Source organism: Meriones unguiculatus, chromosome 21 (assembly GCF_030254825.1).
Source record: "Meriones unguiculatus strain TT.TT164.6M chromosome 21, Bangor_MerUng_6.1, whole genome shotgun sequence".
NCBI classification, from domain to species: Eukaryota; Metazoa; Chordata; class Mammalia; order Rodentia; family Muridae; genus Meriones; species Meriones unguiculatus.
The window spans coordinates 36,423,927-36,437,284 of record NC_083368.1 but is presented as its reverse complement, the minus strand read 5'-3'; the positions used below and the strand labels follow the sequence as shown (position 1 = coordinate 36,437,284).

General features: G+C 38.8%; 1 protein-coding gene across 7 annotated transcripts in view; it reads right to left on the bottom strand.

The window, feature by feature from the left end:
• Nucleotides 1-1,344: 1,344 nt before the first annotated feature.
• Nucleotides 1,345-13,358, bottom strand: part of Dync1i1 (dynein cytoplasmic 1 intermediate chain 1) — a 285,397-nt gene continuing 273,383 nt past the window's right edge. For all 7 annotated transcript variants that reach the window (XM_060374069.1, XM_060374068.1, XM_060374071.1 and 4 more), the window contains one exon: nt 1,345-2,015. In XM_060374069.1, the coding sequence (XP_060230052.1) occupies nt 1,905-2,015 (111 nt within the window). In that variant the 3' untranslated portion in view covers nt 1,345-1,904. The remainder of the gene's footprint in view (nt 2,016-13,358) is intronic.

Genomic DNA, 13,358 nt, shown 5'->3' with positions numbered 1-13,358 from the left:
CTTCAATCACAACATGGACTTTTGATTTACTCTGAATTATGGTTTTGTGTATGCTTGAGACAACTTGTGGGATTCAGTTCTCTCCTTCCACCGTCTGAGTCCTGACAGAGCTCAGGTCACCAGGTTTTACCAAATGAATTTTAGATAATGTCTTTTTGTACCTTCATCACATCATCATAGTAGCATTTTGACTTAGCTTTGTGGAAGTAAAAGGCCCACTGAAATATCTTCATAATACCTAAAGAGCAATCCCTATACTGCCATATTAGAACTTTCTCCTTTAACAAAATAGAAAATTTTCTGGCATTTTAAAATGTTTTTCTTCGTACTTCTACCCACTGAGTTTAAATGCACATATATGAAAACATTCATTTTTACCTATAAAATGTTAATTTCTGTTTATAAGGGAATTTAATTATGTAGGTACGATAAAGCACTTGGAGGAAAATATGTCTTAATTTAATGCACACACACACACAGACACAGACACACACACATTTGTTCAAGGGATCCCTACTAAGAATGTGTGGGTGGAAGTTTTTCTTCCTAAAATATCAAGAGCCTATTGACAAGCTGTTTTTAATGATTTAACTATAATTTATTTTTACTCTCTCTCGCAATGAGATAACCCTTGAGGAGAATGATTAAAGCTGCTTATAGGTATATTCTCTAGTTTGTTAGTAATTAACATAATTTCTAGTGTGAATTTCAAAGTAGACATTTGTAGAGCATACAGCATTTGTTTATCTCAACCTGCGCTTTCTTATTCTACCATGGAACATGGTTTTTTAACTCAGTGCCTTTGGTGACAGAGGCAAGGGAGTGTCTACCCCCTAACAACAAACAAATAACCATTAAAAAGAAACAACAACGACAACAAAACCACACACGTAGCCTTATAAAAAAATCGAAGTAGGAGCTTTGATTTAAGGCCACCAGGTTGGCCTCATGTCAGTCATGTTCAGTCTTTCACATGGTCCGCACGTATCTCGCCAATCCCTTGTCAAAGCATACTACATGTCAGGTTTTCTACTAAGCAAAACATTTACCCACGGCAATACAAACCTGGTTGGGAACATTTTATTGGTAATACCAGTGTCATATTTAGGAACCGCAGACTTTTGGAGGGCTGTGCTAGCTTGAATGACAAGTATCCATGGTCAACTATATTTGAAATATTGTTAAAGTACCTAGAAATAATAGGCATTAAAATTCATTCCATTCACTGCAACCAACCTCTAAAGACTCCGTGTTCTCAGTGGAACTGGCATACTGTAATTGTTATTTGGAACTTAATGTAACCTCGGCAGCAGCAGAGAAAATACAGTCCTCTCATTACGCACATGCTCTAAGATCGTTTATTTTAATGCTTTCAAATAAATATGTTCCATGCAGCACGTTACAATAAATAAGGAGCAGCAATGTTCTTGTAGTAAATCCATTCATAATGTGAGTCACCATGTAAAACACCACATCTCGAGTCTTTGGCCCTGGACCATATCTGCACACCACATCTGCACCCAATCATATCTGGCTTCATATGGATTTAATAGGACTATGCCAGAAGTACATGTAAGCACAAATTCAACCAGAGGTTTCCAGCTATTAAACACAGCTACCAAGTAGTTAAAAGGCAACAACTAACCCCCCGAGGCTTCCCTCCCCCTTTTGTTTTTGAGACAGAGACACAAAGGTAGAGATGCTGTTGGTGGGTAGAGATGCTGCGGGTGGATCGGTACACGTGGAGCGCACGGGGTAACACTGCACAGTATGACACCCAAAATGCCACAGAGATACTCCTACGGAGAGGATGCCAAACATAGCATGGAGGCCTGGACTGCAGACTCTGCGTTCTAGCATGGAAGGATGGGGGTTGGGGGCACCGCGGCAGGCTGGCCTCGCATCTAGGCGGCTAACTCAACAGCCCCTTCCTCTTCGCTGTCAGCCCTGTTGGCGCGAATCTCCACCAGAGTCCGGGCAAACCGTGTCCATTCGTCATTGTGGGGAACGGCAAGCTGCAAAGCAAACCAATGGAGAAATGCTAAGCAAGACAACCTCTTGCATCTCACATGCCTTGTTCTTGGGACGGCCACTCCTCACCCCAAAATGCAAAGGAAACAAAGTACTGTGTGAACCAAGGGGGACCTGGAGTGTGGTGTTTAACCTACATTTCCACTCTCAGGAGGGACATCACTCATGGAATGCATAAAACCTTTAAAATGTGCGCTAACCAAACCATCCCAGAGGCCACACTAAAGCATTCCTGGTACGAAGTTTCTTTGTTCTTAGATCCTATGGTGAACTCAGGAAATAAAAGCTGCATTATTAACCACAATTTCAGAGTGACTGTGGCATTTTCTTTCTATTTGAAGCTATCGATCTGTTTTCTAAAGAGCCATTAATGAGTCAATATACATTGGAGAAAGAGTAGCTTACATATGCACAGAGCTTTTCCTCCTTTGAGGTCACGCTCGAGCATTTCAGCAGGACCTGTATGGTGATGGCTGTGACTAACCACAGCACCAACCAGCGTTGACCCAGGGTTCTGCTCGACATATGTTACCCCATTCCTCACAGTAGTCCTAGGTGGGGTAGATTTATCTGATGGATGTGAATAAAATATTTCCATTATATAAAAGAAGTGGGGTTGGGGAGGATTGAGGCATAGGGGGAAAAAAATTCTACCAAAGCTATATAACTAGCAAGTACCTTTGTCAATGTATGTGATTTTAGCATTGAGTCGATTTATCGATTTGCCAAGGGGAGAGATCTATGAAATTTCCCAAATATTGTCATCTGCTGTATACAATTCAATGAAGATGAATTAACATACCCTTGCGTAGAAATTATACATAAATAATTTTTCTGAGCAGCACTAAGAGATTATAATGTTACTATATAGCAACCAAAAGTGAGTTGTTTAAAGATAACAGAAAAGTGTTATAAATAGAAAAAAAAATTATTTGAAGATGAAAAGTGGGACCAAGCAAAATTTAGGAGTTCATACATGATAAAATTGATTTAGATACTACATTTTCTTGGCGTGTCACCCTATAAAAATGGAATAATCTACATGCTAGGACTACACATGATATCCATATAGCCCATACACATTAAAAACAATCAACTGACTCAACACACATTATTAAAAGTAAGAAAAAGAAAAAGAGGATGAAGAGAAATCTCAGCATTTAAATCATGTCTATAGCTAGAAGATTACCTACTATCTCCAGCCAGATGATTAGAACCTTTAGGTTTTTATTATGGGGAATCATAGTGCCAGATACTATCTGTCCAAGAAAACTTACTAAAGAGTGGCAGTGACATTCTGTAAAGTATGTCCGTAAATGACTTCTAGTGCTAAGGTCAAATGTTTGAAGAATATAATAATTCTGGAAATGATGCACAGGTGGGGAAGTGCTCCAGTTTATTATCGGAAATGCCACTCCAGTGAGAGTTTTCACTCAAACATATGAATACATTTTGGGATAGTGAAATAGAAATACTTCCCTAGTTATTGAAATGAATCTAAATTTCTCTTGTAGCAATGACACAAATTCACAATAATACTGAATGACATCGTTATCCCTTGGCTCAGACCATTTTCCTTATGGTGGGCTCTTCTCTTACATTTCACTATTCTTCATTTTTGTCTTCAATTTTAGATAATACTGCCCTGGGGGAAATGAGACCCCCCCAAAAAAAATAAATTTAAAATAGCTAACAGAAAGCATAAGCAGGCAAGAGGGTTGGTATCATTTATGTGAAAGAATAGGTCTATTTTTCCTTTCCTTGTCCCAGTGCCTTACCAAATGCTTCCAGAAAAGAACCATGTAACAAAAGCCGGAGGAGAGAGAGAAATTCAATCGAGAGAACACGAACTTTTTCTCTCATGATAATGCTAAGAGAGTTACATAGCTAAAGCACCGCAGACCTTTGGAAAAAGACCTTAGCCAATCCAACAACATATTACTCACAAACAGATGAAGATATCCCACAAGCTTAAGAATACACTATTTTTCCATGCAGCAAAAGTAAGTTAACATATGTTGGCCCAGGTAACACCTTATTGACGCACTGTGTAGCACATATACACCAGAACAAGAAAATAGGTCAAGGCTTTCACATTGTTTCCTGTAGTAATACTAGCAAGACAGTGAAGTAATGACCTTTATTGACACTGTGGCACATCAAGTTCAAATAGTGGCCATACAGAGGTTGAGAACAAATTGGTGACTAGGTATACTATACAAAACCACACATCTAATATATAAAAACTAAATTTTATCAAACCTAAATGTTTCTACTGAACAAAATTATCCTAGCAGTTAAACTACGTTTGGCTTCTTTCATGGAACTGAGATAACATTTAACACTTTAATGCCTAAACATGATTTCAGATATGAAGATTTATCCTCATGGACGTTTAAATATGAAGATTCACTCTCATTAAATATGCAGATTAAGCCTCAGACAGTTTTACAGCATGCAAACAGGTTTTTTCCTCTTTCTGATATGCTAATGTTTTGTGTAACAGCATGTGCACTCGAGACACCCACACATCACGCTTTAAAAAAATAATTAAAAACAAATTCATTCTGTCAAGGGTTTTCCCTCCCGAAATACCACACACCTTCCAAAAATATTAATTTGCTTTGTTTACACCAAATCCTGGAACAGAAATGATAGAAACACAATTGCTTCTAGAAACTTGAAGTCAATTTCTCTCCCTCACCCCATTACACCTTTTCATGTAGTTGACTGTAAAAATAACCCAACATGAAGGCACTGTTAGATGTAGAAGCTACACAGCAGACGGCTCCATTTTTAGAATCAAATACCACATCAGGAAGCACTCTTAAGTATAATCTTAGCTCACATGTGTGAATGTATATTCACAGGCCATTTCCACACCTGAACTAATAACTTGGGGCGTTTGAATTACTTTATAGGTGAGAGCAAGCAGGTGTCTTACAATCAGCATGGCCACGCTCATCGGTTTACATCTGGGACTCTGAGCGAAACCTGTTCGGACGGAGCTATCCCTCTTACCCTTGGCGGTTCCCGGCCTTTCTCGAATGGTGCTCTTTCTCAGAAAGAGAGAGAAGATGCGAGGGCATGAGTGCACTGGAACCTTTCTAACCACTCCTTACTCACTAGCTAGGAAAAGGCTTTGTTCTCGTTAAAGAATGAGCCTGCCCTTTGTCCTAATGAGTGCATGGACTTATCCAACACCTAATCAGCATACACAGCATGCCAGGCCCTGTGTGAGAATGAGAGATCCAGTGAGGAGCCTTCTGAAATGTGATGACCAGGAAACAGAGGTAAAAATTATGGCTGTTTTTGTTTTTTTTTTTTTTTGGGGGGGGGATGCTCAGAATGAGTGCCTACTGGCATAGATTCAGAAACTGAAAGGCATGAGGAGAGTGTTCTGAAGGGAAGTGATGTCTCCCTGTCAGGCAGGCTGCTGGGGCAAGCGCTATCTGTGTTGCTTCAGCCACTCTTCGTGTCTATCAAGGTATGAAACACTAAATCCGGAGCATCCAAGCGCCGCTGTGGACTGCTCCCCCACCCCTTGCAAATAAGTGTTTCTAGTACTTTCTAAATAATTTCCACTTCTTGTATGGTGTGGTGGCTCCTGCCTTTACCCCCAGAACTTGGGAGGCCGAGGCAGGCAGATCTCTGAGTTGGAGGCCAGCCTGGTTTACTGAGTGAGTTCTAGGACAGCCTGGGCTACATAGTGAAACCCAGTTTCAAATAATAATAATAATAATAAATAATAATACATTATAATAGGAAAAATATTTGCATTTCTGATGGTGATGATAATCCTGATCAATTGAAAATTTGTAAGAGGCAATAGGGAGAAAGGCATGTATAGTGAAATGAAAGCAATGTCAGAAAGGCCTTGCAGAAACCATCCACCAGTGAGCCCACTTGGATCTGGAAATGCTTTCTGCTGCAGATTTGTCTGCTGGAGTCACATAGGAGGTCAGGAATGACTCATATTTTCCCACTGCTTCTCAGAGTGGAGCTCACCCATAGCCAGTCCACCCCAACAGAGAACTGCTGTCTAATTTTGGGGTAAGTGTTTAAAGCATTTGAATGCCTTAAGCATTGAGGGCTCTGATTTCTAAGATAATAAAATCTCAGCTCTAAAAGCACCCACCTTTTATAGATATGGAATGACCCTGCTTTTTTTTATAGCCAAAAGATTGAAGGCCAAAGGTAGTTATTGAGGTAGCAATTTGGCCTTAAGGAAGAGGGAAAATGAACCTCACATTTGGTCAGGACTCTCAAGTCTTACTCTTATTTCAGATGCTGCCAATGGCCAGACACTTAACCTCTCATTGCCTCAATTGTCAAATGGGGATGCGGACATCTGACCATTTATCAACAGAGACGTGAAGAGGACATGAAAGGCAATCTGAGCGAAGGGGACCGAGTCCATCATGCAGTATTCATGTTCTAAGTTGTTACTTAGAGGCTCCTAAAACAACAGGTAGCTTACACGACTACATCTGTTCTCCAGTGTGTTTCTGGGGACAATTTTTTTCCTTGAAGAATGATTCTGACTGTAAGAACAGTAAGAAGCCCATCTTTACTTCCAAGGAAAAAGGAAGATAAAGGGAGCTAAAAAGTTCGCTCTAGTGACTTTCACAAGTCTCTGTGGGGCAGGTAAGGCCTCACATTCTATAAAGGCCAGCCCTCTGTGGAAGAATGGCTGGCTGGTAGTGAGTTTTGAGTCACCTGCTAGAAGATTCTAAAGACTGTAATCCAAGATGTTAGGGGACAAAAGGTCACAAGCAAAGAGCAAAAGTGCAAAAATTGTAGGAAGAATAAATCACGCATGTGGGTGATTTTAGCTTCTTCCACACTCCTCTGTCCACACTACCTCGACTGCTAGGTCAGAGATCTAACCCTTTCTCTGCTGACTGGATCAGCAGATGCCTGTAGACTCACCTCAGGTCCATCAGGACTGGTCGTGTGTCATGGGGTGTCATGCCTGGACATCGTGTGTACCTTGTGGAAGACACAGACAGCAGAGTAGCTAGAATTGGATAAGAAAGCCAGCACTGGCTTTCATCTGCCACAAAGTGGTAGCTAAATTATAGTTTTTTTCCCCAGCTTGTCACATTTTGCTGTTGATCCTTAGCAACCTCTCTGATCTCCCTATTTACTCGGAGGAATTTGAAAGTACATCTCATGACTGAAAGGAACATGAGTAAGAAAAAGAAAACACACATACACACACATTGAACACAGTGCTTAGTCCATTATAATCCCCAGTTAAGTGGAGCTTCTTATTTTTTCTTTCTTAATGTTTATTCCCTTGTATTCCAATTTTTCTTGGTTTCTTGCTTCTTTTCCTCTTTTCTTTCTCCCATTTTCCTTCTTTTCACCTATCTAGAATTGCATGTTTCAGTTTATTTTAAAGCACCTTTTATTTCTTTGAAAGTCATACAAATGACTACCTAAATATTTTTTTTTTAAACTATAGCTAACTTTCATGGGCTAACTATAAATAAAAAGATTTTTTTCTTAGATTATAAGAGAATTTCATCAGGGTTACTTTTTATTATCCATTAAAATCAAATTTAAATATATATGGATTCCTTCCAGCTATATATACAAATACTCCCTACCCCCTTTTTATTTTCATTTTTCACATATGACCAGTGCATCCCAATGCAGCTATGTTTTTCTTGTTATACCATTCTGTGGCAGCAGGATTCTACATTTTTTTAGCTTTAAGTTGTAAGGCTGGATTATTGCTGAACATGCTGTTATAAAAATCAAGTGGCTATTTATAGTTGGGGTTAAACACACAAATATCACTCATGTGTCCCTTTTTATAAGCACACAGTTAACTGTTCTGAAAAGTCCTCAATCAAGTCTCCCTGATTTTTCAGTACATTCTAAGGATTTACAGTCCCTAGCAGCTGATTTTAAATAGCTCCAGTAGAGACCACATTTCAAGGATCATTTCTATACTTCATTAAATAGCTGTAACAACTCCTACCTATGAATATTTTTATGATAAAATATATCTCAGGCACTACTTGCAGGGTTTTAAGACCTTGGATAATTAAGACATTAGAAAAATATTCCATAATCTCAATTAGGTTTCTCAGTTCCATTAATCATGGCCAGCAAACTAAGTGAGAAGGTCTCTAGGTTTCAAGATAAATATTTTGTGGATATGCGGTTCATCAGTATCTTTGTGATCTTTCAATTAGATGGAGTCATTTAAAAAGTCCGAGGGACTATTACCTTAACCACCGATTCTAAGCAGACTCAAGAATGATCTGTGTAGCACCAACATGAAAGTTTTCTGCTAAAAAGTTATTGTACAAATGACCTTTTCACTTTTTTTTTGACCTTTTCACTTTAATGCACACTATTTTCAGTGAGTTTACAGACATGAGGGAAACTTGTATCGTTTTCCATAGAATGACACTTAAACTCTCCTGTACTCACAAGGTTAAAACAAAACAACACCACCGACACGGTTATTAATGGCACCCAAATTCGGCCACTGGCCTGCAAATACGATTTTGTGTTCAGAGAAAGCCTGAATTTATTTTTTTTAGGATGATTCCCTTTGCCACACACACACACACACACACACACACACACACACACACACACACACGGATGGAAATGAAGTAGGAGGTAATGGGTACTAAAACAACCGTGGTGGAGTGGCCAGCCAGACCCACTTCACATAAATGCAGCTTCCCTGTGTTTAATTCTCGGCGAGGCGAGGCCCACAGCCCTGTTAACAATGGAAACCACGGACTAAAATCCCCTGCCAGAATGCAGCTGCACGGGGTGAAGATTCACCACAGCGTTCTGCCACAAGGTAGACTGTGGAACGACTTAGCCTTCAGAGTGGCTTCAGGGAAGCCCAAAACGCAGGGCACACGCATATCTGTTCTGTAGACGGCTATCGCCAGGCAGTCAATAGGTTAAAATTGCCAGAAACTTTACCTGATTTCTAACTGTGTCCCTTCTAGTGGTATTTGGTTTTGAATTTATTTTTTTTCCTCTGAATTCTCAACTACAGGGAAGCTTGGAGACCAGTTTGCCAAAGCCTCCTTCCCTTCTATCCTTAAATGGGTGGTTTCTTTTTTACTGCATGTTTCTCAGAACAACACTTAAAAAAAAATCCATTACCACCTAATTAAGGTAAGAAATGAAAGTAGGACATAAGAGACAAAGTAAATAGTAACAGATATGGGTCTATCAATTGCACTAAGCCAGTAAGGACGGAAGGAAAAAAAAAAGGATTAAATACTTGTCTTGAGAAATTATCAGTTAAAAATATTCTTCATGTTAAAACTTAGCCTGTAAGTGAGGGTACCAAAATCTAGAGGGTTTTTTTGTTGTTGTTTTTTTTTTTAACCTGTGGAGAAAACAAAAGCAAACCAGACAACAGCTGAAGAAGAAAGAACTAATTCCCCAAGACCTGAAGATGCCCTTGCTTGCACATGTATTGAAATCATATCAGGCCCCTGTCTCCTGAAATTGTTGAATGTTATTATTTTGTCTACTCCTGGAAACAATCCATTTCGCAGCCTAAAAGATGGAGAAAGTGCTGGAAACAATGGCTGATGGACAATGATGGAAAATAAACTTTCTAAACTCCAAGAGCCTCTTCCCGTAGCACAAAAGCCTGAGAGAGAGGGAGGGGAGAAAGGAAGGCCGGCCAGTCAACTCTCTCTCCACATTAGCTGACTAACCACGATGCAGCCCTCTTTTTTTCCCTGATATTATTGACTATAGGTTTCAAGTAAATTCCTAGCAACCACTGCAGCTAAGCAGTTTTGACAAAAAGAAAGATTATTGCTAAACACCTTAAAAACATTTATTTACCAAGGTAATAAAAGAAATGTCATTTTCTCCTTCTGAATGTTTGCGCATAAAAGAGGTATTTTTATAATGCAGTTCAGGATTTATCATATCTATAGTGTCCAAAAAAATAATAAAAATAAAATAAAGCACAATGAAAAGGAAGCATTTTCCAGTGGTTTGACAACTGTTTGAGTCAACTATTATGCTTTCACTATACTGGTCGTCAATCGCTCACTTTTAAAAGCACAGAAGGGATGGAGAGGAAGGTAATGATTGGGAGGAAGGACAAACAGTCCTTTCTAAATACCCGTTTTCTGCGCAAATACAGTTAATTTTTCTGTGTCTACCCAATGGTACTCAGTTTGGAGGCTGCATTCTGAACACTTCGTCCAATTAGGCTTTTGCTTAATTTGCCCCCATATTTCACATCAGGACTTGCTCATTCACCTATATTTATTGAAAGTCTCTTATATGACAGACACTGTGTTGGACCTGGTTAGCTGCTCTTACAGACAAGGATCTTTTGACTCAGTTCTCCAAAGGTTATAAAACTTTTACTGATAAATTTGATAGAGTTTGATAGAGAAATCTGATGAGAGTTGCCAATAAGATTTCTTTTTAAGTCAAAAAGTCGTCTAGTCTTTATGATACTAGACAGTAGAAAGTGTTCCATTTCTATCCAAGGGAGTTTAATGCCAAGGTCAATAAGAATAAAATATTTAATTTAAATACTGGAGAATGACTACCTTGTCATCAGGAGAAGGCTTAGGAATGGGCCACTAATCTGTTTTATCTACCTATTAGGATAAAGGTAAAGGGTCAAGATTTTTTTCTACAATAGCAGAGGCTGGATATTACTTAAATGATACATAATTAATGCATTTCAAGTAAAAAATAAGGTAAAAGATGTTGTGATAGCTGATATTCTAGAAAATGAACATATACCTTCCCTGGCAATGGAATATTATGGTTCATTAATTCTTCCTCATTTTTGAATCCAACGTATGTGATATATAAACATTTATGCATAAACACACATAAGCAGATATTTGATTTTATATTATATTTTATATAGGCCACTGGCCACACACACACACACACACACACACACACACACACAAAGTTTCCTTACAGACCAGAATAAATCTCTATAGCAGGGCATGACTTTACCATTAGACAAAATTTAACAGTTTTGAGCCAGGTGGTGGTGGCCCACGCCTTTAATCGCAGCACTTGGGAGGCAGAGGCAGGTGGATCTATGTGAGTTCTAGGCCAGCCTGGTCTACAGAGCTAGTTCCATGACAGCCGGACTACACACACACACACACACACACACACACACACACACACACCCTATCTTTAAAAACAAACATACAAGCAAACAAGGAAAACTTTTGATATTATAAACTAATAGAATCTTTCAGCCATAAAAAGTCTATCACAGTAACAATTGCTTCAGCACTCGCTTGAAAAGATTAATCCTCTAAGTCCATTTTCATAAGCCAATGCTACCCCAATAAGCAAACTATTTATATAGTAATTAATCTAATCATAATCATGGTCTTTCATGTAGATAATTATCAAGTAGAAGCTGATGCTACCACACTGACCATAAAATGAGTAATTATATCATTAACTGGAATTGGAACTAATAGTGCCTTTTCTTTTTTTAATTAAGCATTTTCTCAAAAGAAATCAAGTTAACACTAAAATTATAATATACACTTTACTCAAATTTATTTTAAATACATGTAACTTATTATGACAAAGAACGGAGTCAATATACTGATTTAGAGTGGCAACTTTTCTATAATTATGTTTACTAGTATCTCCAATTTCCCATACAATTATCCTTTTGTGCCCTTTGACCTCACTGCATAGCTGTGTGGATCTCACCCTAAAATAGTATGGGGAATCTGAAAAGCTCAACCTCAAATCCCATTGTTTGTCTGTGTTAGCAAATGTGTAGGTGCTCCTGAGAGAACTGTCTTTAGATTGTCAACCTTTATCTGGGTGCTTGGTACCACGGAAGAAATAAATGGACCCTGTCTTTTCCTCTCTCGCAGAGACGGGGAAAACCAAAGGACGTGGTTGGCATCAGCTAAAGAATCTAAAGCTGTTTCTCCATCAAAGACGGCAGCTCTTGCCACAGCCATTGAGAGAGAGTCGAGCAAATGGCAGGCACACTTTCTTAATGAGAAACACCAGCGTCTGGCATGGTCACAACCAGATGTTGCTAAGTGACACCAGCTTGCCCCACTCCTGGAAGCTGCCAAAGCTGAGCCATCACCCGAGTTCTTCTCGAGCCGGGAGACACGAGCAACCACAGGACTACCTACATACACAGTCTCTGTCGTGAGGGAACTCTTGTTTGACTTAATACCCAGGTTTCAGCTTAACTTTCGAGTTGGCGGTCTGTCTACCCAATTCCCAAGGAGAGCAGTTATTTCCACAAAGGCGCAGGCTTCTTTTGAGAATAATGTATACCGGGTCCCGCTGCAAACTGTGAAGAGCAAACGATTACTGCTTCGTATAATCCACTGGAAAGAAAATCTGTAAATATACTCTGTTGATTTTGTGTCACTCAACCTCTAACACGCCCGTCTACCAGATTTTACTATACCGAATGCTATTTATGATGAACTGCAAGAGAAACGGCTCCTGGAATTTCTCTTTATTCTTCTCCTTACTGGCTGCGTAAAAAGTTGAAAACGATATTTTTGTTTTGTTTTGCTTCTTTCTAAGCACTCAGCCACTGAGTGCCTTCCAAGCTCTGGAGGCACTTTAAAAAATAGTTCTTGTAAGTAACACCTTGGCCACCATTTTAAAGTTTATAGCATGGGTCATTTTTCCTGTTGGGATTCTGAATAAACTTTTGAATCTACTTTTTCACTTCCATTTAAAAATATTCAGACACTTAAATTGTGCTTTTTTTTTTTAGCAATAACATTTGATATAACACATTCACCTGCATTTTTCCATCCCAAGAACTTTTTAGTGCATTTAAGGATATTGACAAATGTATTGCATTCATTGAAATGTGTAATGACATAATTGCTGTCATTCTGGTCCGTGAGTGATCAGACCGAATGAGTTATTTGTAATATTAGCAAACTTATGAGTTTAAGTTTAAACATTTATGCATGCTTCTATTTACTAATTTGTGAATGGTCCAGACAAACACAGTTCATGTGGTAAGATTTACCCTCCTGGTAAATCACAGCTTTTGAGGTGATCATTTTATTTTGCAAATCCTACTTTAAGCTGAAAATGATTTTGAAATTTTGTCATTTATGTAGTGTAAAAATGTAATCAGGGATTTGAAAGCTGCGTGTATTTATCACAACTGAAAACAAAATCTTCCCTGGAAGAGGTTAATGGAAAAAGAAATAATAGGAGGTGGAAGAGAAACCGCTTCTCTGAAAAGCAGAGCTGCAAACAGCATCCTAACTAATTCAGATAAGCAGCAAACATAGTTGTTAGGGGGTATTTGTGACAGC